Raw genomic sequence first — 20,043 nt, 5'->3', positions numbered from 1 at the left:
CCTTCTTCCCTTCCCTCTCTTTCTTTCTTTCTTTCTCTTTCTTTCCCTCTTTCCTTCTCTTTTTATCCCCTCTTTCCTTCCTTCCTTCCTTCTCTTTCTTTCCCTCTTTCCTTCCCTCTTTCCTCTTTCTGTGGCCCAACTCTAGTGAGAAGGGGTTTAAACTTTAAACAACAAGAGGATTATCCAAAGGCCTCTTAGCAGCATACAGGCCAAGCAGCAAGCAAGGCCCCACCTTGGCTCTATGAGTGGTCTTGTGTGCAATATTCCTTGTCAGACACAGGAATTGCCATTTGTTAGATGCAAAGATGAAGTGAAACATTTTGCAGCAATCTCATTCTAGACATACCACATTGTCTGTCACATCAGCACTTCTAAATGTCTTAATCCATATTCAGAAATTTTAGAATCTGCTCCTGAGTTTTAGCACATTCTTAATTATACACTTTGCTGACGTAAATTAACTTCCCTGACTGAGTGTCTGGGCTGCAGCAGCGGGAAGAAAATGTCTCATTTAATTTTAGTTTAAGTGCCTGATGTAAACCAAGACTATAATGTAAAACTGAGCAAGCTAAAATGCCAGAGTGGAGGGGCAGGGGTCTGCTGAGCTGCCATTCACAGTGAAAACTGCATATGAGCCAATGACCTCTCACAGGCAATCCACAACTCCATTCTTCCTCTTTTCACCTGCCTCTGACCCACCCATTCACACTCCAGATTTCCTGCAGTTCATTTCTCAGGAGATAGATGACAAATTCACTTTGGGGGAATAGGGATCATTGTGTTCCTCAACAGAGAAATAAAAGACATATTTGCAAATTAAGGGGGGGGCCCTCAAAGGAAATCATAGGTTTTGTAGGTACTTCTAACATTCCGTATTCAAGGGGGGGAAATGTTCCCAAACTACTGATGCAACCTTTATGCAACCTGAGTGGGGGGAAGGATCACCTGATCTGTCCAGAGACAGGAGCCATTATAGCACCAGCACTGAATGGAGAAGGCAAGATACATTTGGAATGGGCACAGCACCTAAAAGTAGAAGGTGCATTTAAAATTGCTTATTTCTCACCCTATTCAGTATCACCCTATTCAGTACCCACGGTGGATCCATTGAGGAACAGTTGAAAGCTCTGGCAGACATCAGGCATTATAGCCTTATCTCAGAGAGCAGCCTCACTGCCAGGAGCCTCAAGCTTCATTCCCAGGTCTTTCCTCCTTGAAAAGTACTGAGACTTACTAGTGATTTCAGCTCTCATACTTTATTTCAGCTCAGAACAAGACGAGAGTACCCAGCTCGCAGGCTGGTTTATATGTGCACAACCCCGCACCCCAAACACACCCACACACAAGTGATTGGCTATTTACAGTGGCCGAGAGTTCCATAGGCTCTCAGCCGGGAGCCTAGCCTGCCGATAGGTGCCGGCTAGGATCCGCTTGTCCCATTGTTACTGCGAGCGAAGCTCGTTCGCTTCGCATGACCACATTGTGAAATGGCCGCGCATGCGGTCTGAGATGGGTACATTACACTCCTACTGCCAGAGACAAAAAAGCAGCAGCAGTTGGAGCCATATGTTGTGTGTGTGTGTGTGTGTTTGTGTGTGTGTGTGCGTGTGCGCATATGCCAAAGAAAGGGCTTGCTGCCTCATCCAAACTGAGGTTGTCGTGCTTTCCCTTCTCCCTTGCTTGTGTCTGATGCAGGACAATTAGGCTGCGGTCACACACGCCAGTTGAAGTGGAGGGGAAGTGAGGCTATTTCCTCCGGAGGAATTTGACACGCAGATGCAAGATCACACAGCCCTTTGAAGCTGCGGGCACAGCCCATCATTGTGTGATCAGACACAACTGTGGGTGAGTTGGGAGTTTTTTTGCCCTTTGTTTCCCTTGTGCATAAACGAGGATTCGCACCTCTGCACTGAGGGCCCCCTATGGAGTGTGGGGATAAGCAATGATGTGCATACTGTGAAGGGGGGGGGGAAGTGGCACAGAGTCGGGATGGACAGACCATCCTGACGGCATGAGAGCCTGCTTAAGCGATCGACAGAGGAAAGTCCGTCTATGGCCCGTAGCAACCTCTTACTATTGGACTTTCCCTGGTGTCTTTTAACTCTGCTTCCGTGGCGGAGCAGCACGGGTTGCTGACAACTGCAGGCCTCTTCCCAGATGTTGCTGTCTGATCACTCCCTTTAGATCCATCAGACATTTGCACCTATGTTGGATCTAAAGGAGCATGTGATCGCAGCCTTAGGAGCCATGAGTGGCTCTGTCTGCGGGATAGTGCTAAACCCCAACTACAAAAGCAGAACTGATGTGTTCCACATCACCATTCCCCACACTTCAACAGCCAGACTTGGTCCTTTCCCACTGTACTTGGTTATGTCAGGATTGAGGGTCCCATTTCCCGAAGTAAGATAAGCCCTTAAAGGATAGTATATACAGTCTCTGTCAGCTGTCTATAAGAAACCCTGCACATCCCTACTATGCAACTGCATGAGGGGAGAGAAGTATGCTTGCTAGGTCCCTGCAGCTTTGGCAGCCTACAGAACTAAAGGCACCAAAGAACAAGGGCAAAACTAAGGTGGTGCAGGAAAATGTACAGTTGGTTCTGTTTCAGAAGGCTATCCACTAGCTTGTCTCTGCCACCAACATACTGCTGCAATGCTTGGGAGCACTGCCATTGCCACCATCACCATCGGTGAAATCCATCAATCAGGCACCTGGCAAGATGACAAGAATGACAACCGAGTAGGTGAGTCAGCTCTGGTGTGTCATCCAAACGGAATAATTGGTTTTCACCCAACCTAAAGTTTCTTCCTGTTGTCTGAGCTGGACATTGGTGCCAGCAGAGTACTCACTCATCTAAGCCGATGCCCTCCAGGTCTGCCTGCCTTAGCTGCCTGGAATGAAATGCAATATTTTGGCAGCACTGTAATAGTGATAGTAAAGATACATAAGAACATAAGTACAGCCTGCAGTGTGATACAGTATACTGTTTCACATAATATACTATTTACTATACTAATAAACTATTTACTATATACTATTTCACACAGTGGCCAACCAGTTGCTATGGGGATTCAAAAGGAACAGGGCGTAGAGGACGAGGCTCTCCCCTGCTGTTGGTACCGGAAGGTCTGTGAATAGTACATGGACCTCTCAGCCCACACTGCTTACCTGTACTGGGCCTGGAAGTGGTTCTGTACAAAACTCTGACCCTTGAGAGGCTGGATAGCTGGCTGGGCGCTCCTGCTGCTACTGCTCTCCTCCTGTCCAGGTGGAGGCTGAGGGGAAAACAGAGGCAGAGGCTGAGTTGTAGCTGCTGAGACACCTCAGTGCAAACCTAGACGAGGGCACCTAGACGAGTCTACTCATCATAATGGACTCCATTTCAAAATCCTGGCTGTACCCTTCCCTTCCCTGCTCAACACCATTTCCCTCACTTTTCACACTTCCCACTGACTTTCAGTAGCAAAACAGTTGCTAAAAGAGGGAGTGCAGTGTTGGCTAGGTGACGATGTTATAACTTGACAGTTTGGAAATTAAGAATTCGGGAGGTGTGTTTTTGTATTTCAGTTTTCACAAATATGTCCTGTTCTATACAGTAACTAAGATAAGAGACACCTGTTCAAAAGCCGACCTGCCAGTTTCAGAGTCTCTTTTTTTGTAAATCAGAAGGCTGGGGCAGGGACGAAACACTCTGGTCAGAAAACGGAAGAGATTTACTGTACATGGTAAGGCATCAAAGGAACAAAAGAATCAAATAAAGCCGGCCTATTACTCTCCCTAGAGAGCAGGAAGAAAGTGCTACCCCAGAGCCCTCTTCTCAGGTGGAGAATCCATCGCATAGCTGAGAGTGGAATCAACCCTGGCCACTTGCGTCCAGGACTCATTCATGTTACCACCATTGTGTAGTTAAAACTACCCTCAAACTGCTTCAGTATGTATTTATTTTGGTATTTCTATTCCACTGTTTTCCCCACTGGAGACTCAAAAGTGGCTTACAAAGGTACAGAAAACATAATTTAGACAAACGGAAAAACCCCAGCAACTACAGCCTAACACCTACTTTGGCCCTGGATCCAATGAGCCAGACCACCAGGGCCATAGGATGCAAACTACGGCTCAGACCCAGTGACCAAATGTTCTTGGGCCCATGAGAAAGGCTCTGGGTATGCTCAGGCTAAATACCTGCAACTGAGGAGGGACAGAAGCCCAGCCCAGATCCCATACTGCTGGCACAAAGATGTTCCCAACCTTCCTCCCCTGGTAGCAAAGTTCCACACTGTAGTAATAATGTATGCAAGTTACATCTCCGCCTGGAAGTAACCACACAATCTATGTGGCAGCCCTTAGTAAGTGATAACTGCGGTGTCACGGAGCTCTGACCAGGCAAGAGCAGTTTTCCCAGCAGCAACAGCTGTGCCACACCATAATGGTAACATCTGAATTGGGCTGCAGCAGCCTCACAGATCAGGGGGCTATGCTGGCCACACACACCCTCTCCGCCGCCATTAAGACAAACAAGATGAGCGTTTTAATGAATTTTGCAAAGGTAGCAGGATGGATGAAAAAAAGATTTGGGGCATCGTTAATCATACCATTTGCCCTGTCTAGAAAAGCGGTTTCCCTTTATAAAAGCAAAGGAGTGGATGCCTCCTGATACGAGAGAAAGAACAATGGATTTTAAAAGTTATGACTCGCTGGCTTTACCAAGCGAGCAGTTTTTCTCCAGCCTTAAATGGAGACTACTTCTGAACATGGCTGCATGGTGGTTTGTAAAGTAATTCAAATGTTCACAAAATTCTATGCAAAACTTCTTTGTCAAAACAGAATGCACTTTTTCTCCTACACTGGTATAAACCCATATGGGGAAAAGCCATACAAGAATCAGTCTTTATTCAGCAGTTAAATTTGTTGTTGTTGTTGTTTTGTTTTTGCTTTTAGGCCTGCATTCTTATATGGGCGCAGGTTCTACATTCTGATGCAGGCCCAATGTAAATATTACAATGGCTATGGACAAATCACTTTTATGTAGAAGCATTCCACATGGCATTTTCACTAAAATGCTTGCATGCAGTGGTCTATGAAAGTATAACATTGGCATGACAACTATCACCGGCCAAAATGGTTGTTCCACTAGCATGCTAAATGAGTATTCATAGGTTGGACTTTACCTCAGTTAGTGCTTTGCCAGCAGTTGCAATAACATTCAAATTCTTTTCTATATGTACACCCAGAGCCGGCATCAGGTTTTAGTAAGTCTCCAAGTGCCTCAAAATACTCAAGACACCACAATACCACCGAAATACTGTATTCTGAACCACTGGAAACAGCTCCCCCCCCCCCATCTGTCCTCCACTCCCACAAAAACTAAGTGAGGAAGGAAGTATTTGTGTAAAACTTTCCTGAGAGGGAAAGCATGTGTGGGAGTCTTCAAGGAAAATAGCTTTGAGGGCTTGGGACTAGAGAGTGTTTGAGGGCTGGTGTGTGATTTGTGCAGTTCTACATATGGGTTCTGCTCTGGTGCAGAAGGAAACTCCAGAAAGTTCTTAAGCTCTAACCCAAACTATATCTCCTTCAAGAAGAAGAATCACAGCCTCGAATACCAGCACACCAGCATCATTTCCAATTTAAAAAGATCTCAAGTGGCAGGCCTGGGTAAGATCTTTGTGTGAGACATGGGCTCAGGAAGCCAGTCAGAACACAAATGACCTACCTCAGCGTAAGGCAGCCTTTTGTGTTTGTTGGGGAGAAGTTATTTTACAGTCCGAGCAGATAAGATTCTGTACAAGGAGGATGTCTCTTTGCATGTCACAATGCAGTGTGTGCGTTTATACAAAGAAAGAAGGAAATAGCCAGCATTCATGTGCATTTTAATTGGAAGAGTACGACAGAACTGGACAAGGAACAAGGTAATTAATTAGTTTGTTTCAGACAATGGAAGCTCTGTGAGTACTATGAAAGTGCTTCAGACAGCCGGCACAGGGCTGTGCGGTGGAACGGGCTGTTACACAAACCAGAGTTATGAAAAGACCATGGAAGCCGTGCATAGAAGCAAGACAAAAGTGATTCCCTCCTCCTGCCACATTGTTCTTATAGTAAGTTTGTTAGCAGCCAAGCACAGGTAGGGAATGGAATCAGGTAAATAAATATGGGTTCTTGGTTTCTTTGCGCAAAGTAATGCACTGAGGCAAAATCATCACCATCACCATCATCTTTTCCCCCAGCCTTGCTTGCAGTCTTGAGCAGAAAATGGAGGAAGTGCTTCTTAATCCTTTCCTTTCTAGATCTTTTCCCACTCCAAATCATGCTGTTCTAGATCTTTACCCCCGCCAAATCATGCTGGTCCTCTATTCAAGAGATCAGCCTCTCTGCTTTTTAAACAAACAGGCAGAAATATATACACAGGACTATGTGTCACATGTAATTTCAACCTGACTTGCTGATATACAAACCCACAAACCCAGAACACCTAAAATTCAATTTTCTCCCAGGCCAAGTTCCCTTTTCGACCACTGCAAGGACATTGCCTGCAACAAAGAATGACCTTTCCATTCAAGGGGACCTAAAATGGTATGAAAAAAAATGTGCTGCCTGGTTATCGAAAGCGACGATATTAACAGCAACAATATGAACATCAACAGAAAGTATCTAAGCAGCAAAGACCTAAAATGGTATGAAAATAAATGTGCTGCCTGGTTATTGAAAGCAATGATATTAACAGCAACAATGTGGACATCAACAGAAAGTATCTAAGCAGCAAAAACTGCTCCATTCTTTGCTAAAGATATCAGCTGCCACAGTTTTTGCAGCAGAAGTCCCTAGACATTGTGTACTTTTACATTATCAAAACATAACTCGGGGTTTGGGGCTTCAGCAGCTCTGTAGATATCCTGTGAAAAAAGAGAACCTATTCCCCATATCATTATCAGAATTCTCAGGAAGAGAATCTCTCTCCATCCTTCAGGTGATTTGATTGAATTTTCTTATTTGCACGAGTGACTGTGGACTGTGCTAAACATTCTATAACTATGTATGTATTCGACTTCCTCTTTACTTTTTTTAAAATTAAAGCAGCCTCAGGAGACTGTGAATTTAATTGGAGGAGCAGCTGTGTGTGAGTGTGAGTGTGTGTGTGTGTGTGTGTGTGAGAGAGAGAGAGAGAGAGAGAGAGAGAGAGAGAGAGAGAGAGAGAGAGAGAATACTCACTTCTTTCTTTCCCTGTGGACTATTTTCCTACTCAAGACCATCCTCTCCAAATTGCTTTTCCCTGGGAGAGGAAAGTGTCAGTGCTCATATCTTTATTCCCACAGAGGGAAAAGGCATCTGGAGGGTGATTTGGAAAACAGCCAGCAGGGAAAGGTTTAAGTACTACAAGCCACTATTCCTCTGTGACCCTTGGCAGCCTCCCAAGGATGCTCTTAATTTTTCTTTTTTATAGAAAACTCAGTCTGTGTGCATCATCCCATTTGGCCTTGTGAAGGTGTGGAAACACTGCTGCCCTGATTATGCCCAGGATGGCAGTCTGGTACTAGTGTACAGAGCAAAATATTCTATTTTGCAGGAAAATGCAAAAAGAAGCTGTGCCAGTACAGAGCACACAACTGTTGCAAAACTAGCTGATACTGAGTTGGAAGCCTATCAGTTCCTCAGAGAAAAGGTCAGTAGTGATGGACTACTGTCTCTAAGAAGTCAGAGGAGGTGAATTGCTTCCTCATTTGGGTATTTGGTCTTTTTAATGTTTTGGTTTCCAACCTATCAACTTTCCCCCAGCTTTCCTGTGATCTTTCCTGAACCTTCTCTACTGTGATCTTTTAGGAAAGATCTCAGAAAAGTAAAGATTGTTGTCATGTAGGCAGGATAGTTGAGACATTTCCTCGTCTTGCACACATCAGTGCCATTTTCCCTGCCCATTGGCCATGGCCCCCTACATAACACTGTTTTAAAAATCCATAATTTACAGATTACTATAGCAATTTAGTATCCGTCTAGTGGCCCTCTGAATTCCCAGCTTTCATTTTTAAAAGAAAGTAAAGTCTCTAGACCTTTTCATTGTGATGCTATGCCTGTATCTCCAAGTGAAAAGAACCAGGGACTTACTTTTTAAAAATTAAAGGTGAGATTTCAGAGGACCTAAAAGAAAGATTATTATAATGCTATATTGATACATTAATTGCTATTTTTAAAAAATAAACAAAAAAGCCCCCAGTAGCGCAGTAGCCTGAAATCTCCCTAGAAGCTAAAATGACTAAGCTGAGGCTATCGAATGTTGGTTACATTTTGAAAAGACAAGAGTCACTGGAAAGGACAATGATGCTGGGAAAAGTTGAAGGCAGCAGGAAAAGAGGAAGATAAAAGACCCAATATGAGATGGATTGAATCATTAAAGGAAGGCATGGCCCTCAGTCTGCAAGACCTAAGCAAGGCTGTTAACGATAGGACATTTTAGAGGATATTATTTCACAGGTTGATGACTTGATGGCACCTAACCATGTGCACACACACAGGACAGGAGGTGGCGGGTATGGCTGCTGTGGGGAATTCTGGCAGGAAAAATACAGAACCTGTCATAAGGAAGTCCCACCGCCACTGTGCTGAAATGGCATCCGCAATGGCAATGAGAAAACCACCGAGTATTATTATAGGGGGCTGGGGGAGTCATTAGTTTGTCTCTCACTATTACTTTTTCTGTGCAATTCAGAACTGCAGCAGGATGTTGGTGTTGGTGTTGAGGGTGTAGGTCATAGTCTTAGTTCATGCAGGGAAACAATGAGGCTTAAAAAGCCTAGTTAGTACCCTACACAAAGTATAGAGAATACTCCCAAGTCTTCTACAATACAGAGGAGTCTCGCAGAAGGTGAGACAAGGCAAAACGGTTCCTGTATGTTAAGAGGTTTAAAAATGACTGGACTACTGGTTCCAGGATGCTAAATATGAGACTGCAGGCTGCGGTCACACACGCAATATAATCCGGGGGGGAGTGAGGCTGTTTGCCCCCCGGACGAAATGAAGCGCATTTGCGCGATCATATCCCAGCACGCACCCCGCGGTTTCCGGATGCTAGTGGACTTTCCACAGTGGTTTTTTACTACGCTCCTGCGGCGCTACAGAACGGCACGCTGACAACTACAGGATCCTGGGCAGACGTTCCTGTCTGAACGCGCCGCTTTGCTCCATGCTGGAATCGCGCGTATGCCGCCACTTACAGTTCGTATGATTGCACCCTGCAGTTAGGTGAGTTGCTATCCAGAAGGATCTAGCAAGGCAATGTAAAGTGTAAGTGGCAATGTAATGCTGGACAACAACTGTAAGCAAAGTTCTTGTTAATATATCTCCTTTCCCCAGTATTTCAAAAGAAAATCAAGCAACAAATGTGGTGATCTATCATTGCCTCTGATTATGGAATCTTCTGAAGCTGCAGTGGCCTTTTCCCCCCAGTCTGTCATTGTTTGGGGTTGAGGGAAGAGGTGGCTGCTCCATCCCACTAGTTTGTCGAATCTTTTAGCTTTAGCATCCTGTTTAGAAGGGAGGGCCACTAAGCATCTGCCACAAGCAGCAGGGAATTATGCTGTGTTTACTGATCACCAATGCTCCAGAAGAATTTGATGGAAAGATAAACTGTGTACCATGTATGTATCACAGAGTAGTTTGCTGCCAAGGTCTAAGGGGGTGAGTGAGAGAGGAAACATCAGTGAATGGTGTGGCAATCAGACTGAGACTTTTCTGCAGTATCACGTTTCCACCTGCCTGCTCTTCATCCGCGGCTTTCCCTTGTTTCCACAGATGATTTCTCCCTCCTAGGAGCAAAAAAAGCAGTTTGCCCCCTCTTGCAGCGCAGCATGGAAATGCCAGGAAACAGGGAAATCAGATGCTGTGGAGCAACAGGGGACAAACTGCAAAAACATCTGTGGAAATGAGGGAAAGCAGCAGAGGAATGTAAGTGCAGCCGTGGGGAAACTTGACACTGTGGAAAACGTCCGATGCAGGACTCAATGTCTATACAGCCACCGTAAACCAAGGATAAAAAAGAAATGCTACCAGAGCAATGTCTTCTATAATTACTGTCACAGGACAAGAGACAATCCTGGTGTGACTTTTAACGCACAAGTACAGGACTAAGCTAAACAGCCTTCATCCTGGCACCTAAAAGGAAGGCAGTGAAAACCATACCATTTACTTAGTTGATATATTGTAGTGCTCTCAAGAGCAACTCAACTGAAGTTTCTACAATCCCATTGAACTTCACACACACACACACACACACACACACAAAAGCTGTCCAAGCAGATCACCATTCTTAACAAATAATATTGAACAATTAGAGTAGGGAACTGGTGATTAGATGTTTGATGATATTCACATGTTACAGTAGATAAATGTACATCCTGCATGTATGTGCACACATCTGTCTGTAAGAGTCAATGTGTGTTCATTATACTAATGAAACCAGGGATCCGTACCTGGGTAAATATGTGGTTTATGTCACACATTCAGCTGCACAGGAGTTGAATGTTAGTATAAAGAAAAATTAAGTGCACATCATACAATGATTGTACACGCATTCACAGAGGAGCCAGTGACAGTGAGGTTTCATCAATCAACAGGACCTGTGGGCTGGGAAGCAGAAGTGGGTTAAGGTCTTGACAGCTGAAGGCTGGAAGTTGGGAGGTAGTTTAGTGAAAAGGAAGTTTAGGGACTGGGTTAGCACAACAGGAGAGTCTACTAAGGACATGGGGCTCTTCTGCATTCTCATTTTTGTTGCTTATTAGTCCCTATTGCTTTTGGGGGGGGGTCTTTTCCATATGTGTTTTGCTCCCTCTACTGATTGATTCAGTACTACATCTCTGTATGTCCAGCACAAAAACTTGCAAACTGTGGAAAGCAACAGGGACACACAAGCGACAATAATGAGAATGCAAAAGCGCCCAGTATCCTGGAACTGTCCGGGAACTTAAATGGTTACTGAAATACAGCTGAGTGTGGTAGTTTAAGTGGAACAGTTTATTACGAGTCTAATACAGTAACAAATCCCCTGACTGTAAAGATTTATTTCCTAGCATGTACTGGTTAAAGATTACCACCCCATTTCTCTATGGCCAATGGTTATATTTACCTCAGATTGTGTTATTTTAGATAAACTGTCCTTGTTCAGCCTCAGATTCTATCTCTGAACTCAACTTCCTGCTGGGATTCTCAGATAAAGCAGGGAGGGCAGGTGTTTTGAAGGAAAATTCTTGGCATGGTGTCGAAAACTGTCACAAGGCTTATGTCATCCAGAAAAATGCATGAATGTTGTTTTTTTGAACTAAGCAAAGCAAAAAAGGGAAAACAAACAGAAATGCTAATACACAATCACAGCTTAGATGATACAGACTGAAGAGCAATACAGGACAGATATTACAAGTGCATAATGTTTAATCCATTAAGGAACAGACTCTGGGTCCTCAGCAGCAAAAGAAAATTCCCAAGCAGGTGTCGCCCAAGTTGTAGTTTCCACGCTGTCCATGTATCTCTCCTTATATATAATTGAGTAAGAACATTCTATATGAACATTCTAAATTTGGCCCCTTTAGTGTATGGACGCTTGAACTGTCAGTCAGAAGACGCTGGCTGGGTTGACTGGCTGCTTTGTGCAGTCCCGCCCAGCGTTTTAAGGTCTTTTGCATATGGAAGCTGATTGGACTTCACTGCATTCCACACCTCAAACTCACCCCCCTCCCCGCAAGGCAGTTGGAATGTCAGTTGCATATGGAACCTTCAAGGTCTTTTGCATATGGAAGCTGATTGGACTTCACTCCATTCCACACCTCATACTCCCCCCCGCAAGGCAGTTGGAATGTCTGGTGGTGTGTAGGTCCCAGGATCATGTTTTAAAAGTTGCCTGGGGGATTATGGACCATTCACACACTTTCAACCTTAACATACCACTGCTCAGAACACACACACACACACACACACACACACACACACACACACACACACACATCTCTCTCCTTATATATAATTGAGTAGTGGGTGCCAAAGTTCTAAAATGCACTCCTTTAGTGTATGGACGCTTGAACTGTCAGTCAGAAGACGCTGGCTGGGTTGACTGGCTGCTTTGTGCAGTCCCGCCCAGGGTTTCCAGGTCTTTTGCATATGGAAGCTGATTGGACTTCACTCCATTCCACACCTCATACTCCCCCCCCCGCAAGGCAGTTGGAATGTCTGGTGGTGTGTAGGTCCCAGGATCATGTTTTAAAAGCTGCCTGGGGAGATGGGGACCTCAGACAGGTTACAGTGCCATAGACTCCACCCTCCAACCCAGCTATTTGCTCCTGGGGAACTATTGTTGCCAATCTTGGCCCAGCACCCATCAAACCATTCTCTTCAACCCCCTGCTGTGCAGCTGACTTTCCCCTAGGGTTGCCAATCTCCAGGTGGGACCTGGAGATCTCCCACTGCTACAATTGATCTCCAGATGACAGAGATCAGTTTCCCCTGGAGAAAATGGCTGCTTTGGAGGGTAGACCCTATGACATTATACCTGCTGAGTCCTTCCGCCCCCGCCCCCCCCATGCTGCCCTCTACAGAATCCACCCCCCAAAACTCCAGGTATTTCCCTCCTTATAGCTGGCAACCCTACTTTCCCCTCAGTGCCTGTTGGTAGGCAACTAAGTTTGGTCCAGTCACCTACTTTGCCCTTTGGGAGAAAACATATTGGGGCCAATCCTGATAGGGTTGCCAACTCCCGATGGGAAATTCCTGGAGATTTGAGGGATGGAGCCTGAAGAGGGTGAGGTTTGAGGAGGGGTGGGACCTCAGACAGGTACAATGCCATAGACTCCACCCTCCAAACCACTCAGTCCCTCATGGGGAACCATTGTTGCCAATCTCCAGGTGAGGGCTGGAGACCACTCAAAATTACAATTGCTCTGCAGAAGGGAGGGCGGAAGTCAGCTGAAGTCAAAGGGGCAGATAATGGTAGGTTGATGGTTAGCTGCGAAGGAGATGGGGTTGCCAACTCCAGGCTGGCAAATTCCTGGGGATTTGAGGGGTGGAGCCTGGAGAGGGTGGGGTTTGCGGAGGGGTGGGACATCAGACAGGTAGAATGCCATAGACTCCACCCTCCAAACCAGCCATTTCGTCCTGGGTAACAATTGTTGCCAATTTCCAGGTGAGGGCTACAGATCACTCAAAATTACAACTGCTCTTCAGGGAGCAGAGATCAGTTCCTCTGGAGAAAACAGTGGACTCTGCCATTATACCCTGCTGAGGTCACCACAGCAAAATGACACTGTTTGCCCAAAGCCAGAGCACTCCCCCAGAGCCTCTTTCTAGATCCCGTTGTATTGTTTTCACAATGGGCTTTACTGCTAGTCATTCTTGAAATCAGAAAGTAAAGATTTACCCTATAAATGGATACTGCAACCAAAGTTTTCTGCTTGTTTGGAAATCAACCAAATCATTTCATCTTAGAATGAACAATTATTTAATATGTAGATTGGGGCCCAGCTGTTTATTGGGGGGGGGAGAAGGTGAGAATCAGATTAGGGCAACTATTTTTATAAAATGCTTGCAAACCTGTAAGATGGGGGTGAAATTGCTTGATCAAGAAGAATTAACACAGTGGAGGTAAGGTGGTTTGAATACCTACTTGGACTGGCTAAAGCTGGCACTTCACAACCTCTTAACATAGCTACAAGTTCACAGAGCATCTCCACACCTTCCAATATTGCTTCCTGACCAAGGAATGTCATTTAACACTGAACATATCATATACCCTACTGAATTACTAGGCACTGAGGTAATTTATTTATTTATTTACTTCACTTATATTCAGCCTTTCTCCCAATGGGGACCCAAAGCTGTTTACATTGTCCTCCTCTCCTCTATTTTATCCTCACGGCAACCCTGTGAGGCGGTTTAGATTGAGGGTGTGTGACTGGCTCAAGGTCACCCAGTGATCTTCCACAGCAGAGTGGGGATTCAGACCTGGGTCTCCCAGATTCCAGTCTAAGCACCATAACCAACAGAATAGCTGCCTACTTGACTTATTCAATTTGAGCAATTAAATTTGCCTTTGGGTTTCAAGACTATGGTGAGATAGTCTATAACTGACAACTGTGTGTATTGAAAAAAATTATGCCTTTACAGGAAATTAGCAGGACCAGCTGTAAGTGTTTACGGGCCACGGAGCACAGGATGTGTCCACTACAAATCCCTTCCCCAATAGTGGAACTCATCTTCTGCTGCCCTGTTGCACACAGATAGATCCTCTCATACACTTTTTAGATTCAGGTGGATATCCGTGTTGGTCAGAAGCAGCAGAACAAAGTCTGAGTCAAGTGGCATCTTTGACTCTTTTTAGCACCTCAGTGTCTGCAAGTGAAAAAGGAATTTTAGAAACTCGGGCTCCACCACCTCCAATACTTCTTCCAGCAGTAAAAGACAGTGCCCCAGAGGCCTTGCAATGTCACAAGGGCCATTCAGACATTCACCCATTTCCTGGAAAAGGCAACAGAGAATGACTGCTTCCCAATTCTTCTAGTCTGCTGAAGTCACTGGGACATAAAGAAGTATGAAAGTGTTAGATCTCAGTAAGGGAATAGGAAATTGTCCAAAGAGGACCAGAAGTGCTGCAGAGTAATCTGCACAAACTCCTATTTCCAACCAGGAGGGGTGCTTGGAAGAAGCAGCAGCATGTATGATCCTCTTGCACTGAGTCGTGGCGAAGGAGCCAAACTGCTCAGGGGCACATGTGTGAACGAGTTGGTTTACTGCCTACCTGAGAGGGCCATAATACCTACCCCTGGAAAAAAGACTCACAGTGCTATCCTAAGCAGAATTACACCCTTCTAAGTCCACTGAAGTCAACTTCAACTCTGCTGAGTGGTCGGGTTAGAACGGATAAAAGGAAGTACTTCTTCACCCAAAGAGTGATTAACACTTGGAATTCACTGCCACAGGAAGTGGTGGCGGCTACAAGCATGGACGGCTTCAAAAGGAAATTAGATAAGCATATGGAGCAGAGGTCCATCAGTGGCTATTAGCCACAAGGTACAGATAGGGACTCTGGGGCAAGTGATGCTCTGTCTTCTTGGCGCTTGGGGGGGGGGTCAACAGTGGGAGGGCTTCTAATGTCCTGGCCCCACTGGTGGACCTCCTGATGGCACTGGTATTTCTGGCCACTGTGTGATACAGAGTGTTGGACTGGATGGGCCTTTGGCCTGATCCAACATTGGCATCTCTTATGTTCTTATGTTCTTAAGTTTGCACTGAAGGCTACCTTCTTCAAACTTCCCAACAACATTAGCTCAAGGCAATGTCACTTACCTTTTGTATTTTATGATTACTTATTTCTATGTTTCATATTCAAAATTCTAGTTCTGAACAAATAGCCTTGGTTAAATTACCCTTTATTTTTCCTGGGAATTTTAGGGTTCTAATCCCATTCTCTGAAGTTTAACCATTAATTTGATTAAAAACCCACCTAATTAATAAATATGTAGTATGTAGAAGATCCAAATTATATGTGGCCTTTGTGGACCTCACAGGAGCTTTCGACTGTTTCTAGAAATCTCCTATGGAAAAAAATGGCCAATACATCCCTTGATAAGAGGCTGCTCTTTCTTATTGGCAGGTTATATAATGATACTTCATGCCAAATCAGATGCTCTACATCTGGAAGATGTTTTACCATCAGCAATTTAACCGGAAGATTTCAGAGTATACCCCTTATTAATAGACATTGCCCCTGTCTAAATGGAACTATTGAAACAGTGTCCCGTGTACTGTTAGAATTTCCTTATTATAATAATATCAGACAAAGTATTTTATCTTCAGTCTTATCCAGCATTATGGATTTTCCTGATGCATATAAACTGTTGTTTCTACTTAACAACACTGATGACAATATAACTGATTCAGTTTCAAAAATTTTATATGTTGCCATTTTTATACGAAACAATATATTGTAAACTTGGGATAATTAATTCATGATTCATTTTATGTTTAGTTCCTTTATGTATTTGCTCAATATTCTCCCTTTTATAATGCCAATAAAGGTATGATGATGATGATTAAAAGCCACTGCTTTGATTTAAAAAAGCAGGAATGGATGGGAAAAGGCAAAAGAGCTTTATTCCAAAATAGACAAAGGGTCTGCTTTGTCTTTTCAGACTATAAATACACATCCCTGATGTGTTTTCAGGACTGCCCACCTCACTGTGTTTGTTAACATAACAGCTGTGCAACAAACACTGGACTGACTTACATGAGGCTCTCTCATGCATTTATTTTCCTGCAATCTCCATTAGCAGCATTGCAGTTAGTCTGCTTGGATCAGGTTCCCATCTGTGACAACAGGCTCTATGATGTATCTGTTATAATGATGAAACAGATGGTACAGGCTTAGTGGAGAAACATACAACAATTAGAGCACCCTGCACAGTTTCCTCAAATGGCATGAAAAGCGTGAAGTGTATTGTTGCAAGTTTGCTCTTTATTACAGGTCTGTGTGCTAGTTCTCATCACAGTCAATATCAGTCACGGAAACTAAGATGAGACCCCTTTTTCTCTGGCATAGGAAGCAGCTCGTTTTCCTAGGGAGCATAATACCCCATGCTCTGTTTATTCCCTTGCCTTCTAGATACAATTCTAGTTTTGTAGAAGTGGAAGAAAACTAAGGGAAACTAAGTGGACGAAAACTAAACTATCCCATAGTTTTCTTCTACTTCCACTTCTCTGTTGGTTACCCCTTATCATTCTGAATAGTTCAACCTCTTGTAGCTATAAATCTTGACCTCGTTCCTGAACTCAGTTCAGAATCTCCCCAGCCCCAAACAAAAAGGAATCCCTGCAGTGAGGTTATAGCTAAGCAGAGCTTGAAAGAGTAAGAAAAGTAGCACCCCAGCAGCAACAGCCAGCGAGATGCCTTAGTCAGCTTCCCAAATTACAAGCCATCGGTGTTCTAACAACTAGGTTGATAATACCAGTTACAGCAGTTAATTATTATGCAGCAGGTGGTAATTTGGGCACACTGCAGCCAAACACAAAGACTCCCCTGCCTATCTGCGCTTTGTATATGTGTACACACTTGTGCATATATGCACACCAAAATAAGTGGTAGTAAGGTATGGGGACTGATAGCTAACATCTGCAGGGGTGTCTGAGTTGAGGTAGTAAGGTATGAAGTTTGAACTACTAGCTAACATCTGCAGGGGTGTCTGAGTTATACTGAAGGATGTCACCAAGTTAACAAGTGGTCAGTATATATGTGAGGGTGTGTTATCTATGCATACTACTATATGCTATATATACGCTATATATACACTATATACACTGAGTGTGGTGCAATGGTTAGAGTGTCATATTACTACTGGGTAGACTCAGGTTTAAATCACATTGGTACAAAGCTCACTGAGTGATCTAGGGCCAATAACACACACACTCCGCCATTGCCTAATCTCAGGACTGTGATGAGGATAAAAATACAGGGGGGGAGAAATAAAGCACAATACACCACACTCTTTAGAGGCTCCCAAACATCTGTCATTTCAGTGTGAACACATGAAACTGAACACATGAAACTGCCTTATATGGAATCAAACCCTTAGTCCATCAAAGTCAGTATTCTCTACTCAGACTGGCAGCAGCACATCACCTATTCCCAGATCTTTTAACTGGAGACACTGGGGATTGAACCTGGGACCTTCTGCATGCCAAGCGCAGGCTCTTCCAGTGAGCCACAGCCCCTCATTATAAAAGGCAGAAGCAGACTGGGGAATAATTAATATACATGACATTACTTTCTATTCCAGTTAGATCCACCCCATTCATTCTTACATACCCACACTAACTTGTACATTCCAGCTTGAATGGCTATAAGGAGGACTATGATGAAGGAGGCACCATGAGAGAGAAAAACATAGAAAAAACATATTTTTAGCAAATAGGCAAAAATCTCAGGACTGGGAATACAACAAGAATTGACATTTCTATATGATTACTGTTGTGTATTGTGTTACTTGTAAGTAGAATGCCTGAGCTTCAGCCACAAGCTCCATTGACTCTTGGTATCCTGAAATGTGCAACAGGATTGGTCAGTGTCAGGAGACAGACCAATCAGGACAGTAGTTGATATTCGGCGGGAACAAACCCTATTGGTCTTAAGCGCTCACTCATGACTGGACCTTAGTATTCTAGGGGTGTGGTTTAGCTAGTTCCAGATTGTATATAAGTTAGTATTGTTCTGTGTGTTTGTTGCTGTGTTCTGAGCTGAATAAACAAATCACTGTTTTTGGAAACACTGCCTCAATCTCAGTATATAACACTGGCGACGACGGTGGGATTTAATGGGTAGGCAGCCCCACAGAACCTGAGCTAATCACTGCAGTGGGCAAGGAATTGTTGCCTTAGCCCACCGAAGCAGCAAGAGGAACACAGCCACTATGAAGGCCGCCAAGGGCCACTTTGAACTACAGCGGGCAAGGAATTGTCACCTTGACCCACCAGAGCAACAAGAAGGACACAGCCACCTGCTGCTCCAGTGAGGAACTACGATGGCCCCCAAGGGCCACAGCCACCTGCCGCTCCAGCACGGAACTACGATGGCCGCTAACGGCAACTTCAAAACAACAGAAGACTGGGACACCTAGGTCTCCAGGTTCGACTTCTACGTGACAGTACTCCTAAACAACGTTTCCTGCGAAATTGAGGTTGACTCGGGGTCAGCACTCACTATCATCTTGACGCAGAATCTACAACGGCTTTTCCCCAGATGGAACAAACGTCAACTAGAACCTTGTGACCTTCAGTTAATTTATTTCCAGAGGCAGCGCATTCCCGTTGCGGGAAGAGGTACATTCATGGTACGCTACAAAGACTTTTACGATCAGCTGAGCATCCTAGTAGTGGAAGGGCATCATCCCAGTCTCCTGGGAGGTGATTGGTTTGATACTCTGGGCATCCACCTTACAGGGGTCCAGCAGATCAGGCCCCTCTAGTTCCCTTGCCAAGAACGATTCATTGGTCAGCCTTCCTGTCTGCTTACAGCTACAAACTCTCCTACAGGCCGGGAAAAGCCATCAGCCACACCGATACACTCAGCCGCCAACCAATCCAGGAACTGACACTCTACCCATTCCCTGCCTGTGAAATCATGGCCATCGAGGAGCTTCCACAGCCATTGCTTCATGCCACCGATGTCGCCTCACATTCCGCAAAGGATCCCACAATTCCCTGGGTCCTCAACTGGGTGTGGAGAGGGTGGCATCCGGCAGTCAGGCCCCTGAGTTCCAGGTTTTCAAGTCATGTCAACACAAACTGTAAGTCCACAAGGGATGCCTGCTATGGGGGACTCGCATGGTCATTCCTCCCAAACTTCGCCGCCGGTTGCTGGAGGACCTGCATGCTGCCTGCCCTGCCAGGAGTCGCGACAAGAGCCACCATTGGCACCAGTCCAGAAAACTACATGTCTGCCATGGTCCCGCCTGCATAGTAGACTGGTGACCTCATCTACGGCTGGGACATTTGGATCCCAGCTACAGTGACCGCCTACGAATTGCAACGCTCCCCAGTCAACTATCGGGTCGGAGGCAACTTGCAACGCTCCCCAGTCTCATTGCAACACTCCCCAGTCCAACTGCAATGCTCCCCAGTCAACTACTGGGTCGAAGGCAATAGCGCCCCGCCACCCGGCACTGAACACGGGAACTCAGCCATCCAGCCGATGTCAGCGGAGACCAGGCCTTACTAGCGGGGACTCCCCAACGTTCCCAAAGGGCACAGACTCACCCTATCTGAGAGGCTATGTGTGCTAACTTAGGAGGGAGGGGTGTTGTGTATTGTGTTACTTGTAAGTGCAGAATGCCTGAGCTTCAGCCACAAGCTCCATTGACTCTTGGTATCCTGAAATCTGCAACAGAATTGGTCGGTGTTGGGAGACAGACCCACCAGGACTGTAGTTGACATTCAGTGGGAACAAACCCTATTGGTCTTAAGTGCTCACTCATGATTGGTCCTTAGTATTCTAGGGGTGTGGTTTAGCTAGTTCCAGATTGTATATAA

The 20,043-nt window shown here is 45.0% G+C and overlaps 1 protein-coding gene across 1 annotated transcript in view; it reads right to left on the bottom strand.

Moving 5' to 3' along the window:
- USP43 (ubiquitin specific peptidase 43) overlaps positions 1 to 20,043 on the bottom strand; it is a 113,756-nt gene that overhangs the window by 51,020 nt on the left and 42,693 nt on the right. The window contains exon 4 of the mRNA XM_015416510.1: positions 3,169 to 3,275. Coding sequence (XP_015271996.1) covers positions 3,169 to 3,275 — 107 coding nt within the window. The remainder of the gene's footprint in view (positions 1 to 3,168; positions 3,276 to 20,043) is intronic.

Source organism: Gekko japonicus, unplaced genomic scaffold (genome assembly GCF_001447785.1).
Source record: "Gekko japonicus isolate JY-2015 unplaced genomic scaffold, Gekko_japonicus_V1.1 scaffold2544, whole genome shotgun sequence".
In the NCBI taxonomy this organism is placed as follows: domain Eukaryota; kingdom Metazoa; phylum Chordata; class Lepidosauria; order Squamata; family Gekkonidae; genus Gekko; species Gekko japonicus.
The sequence above is the reverse complement of the archived record's forward strand: the minus strand, read 5'-3'. Positions and strand labels throughout refer to the sequence as shown.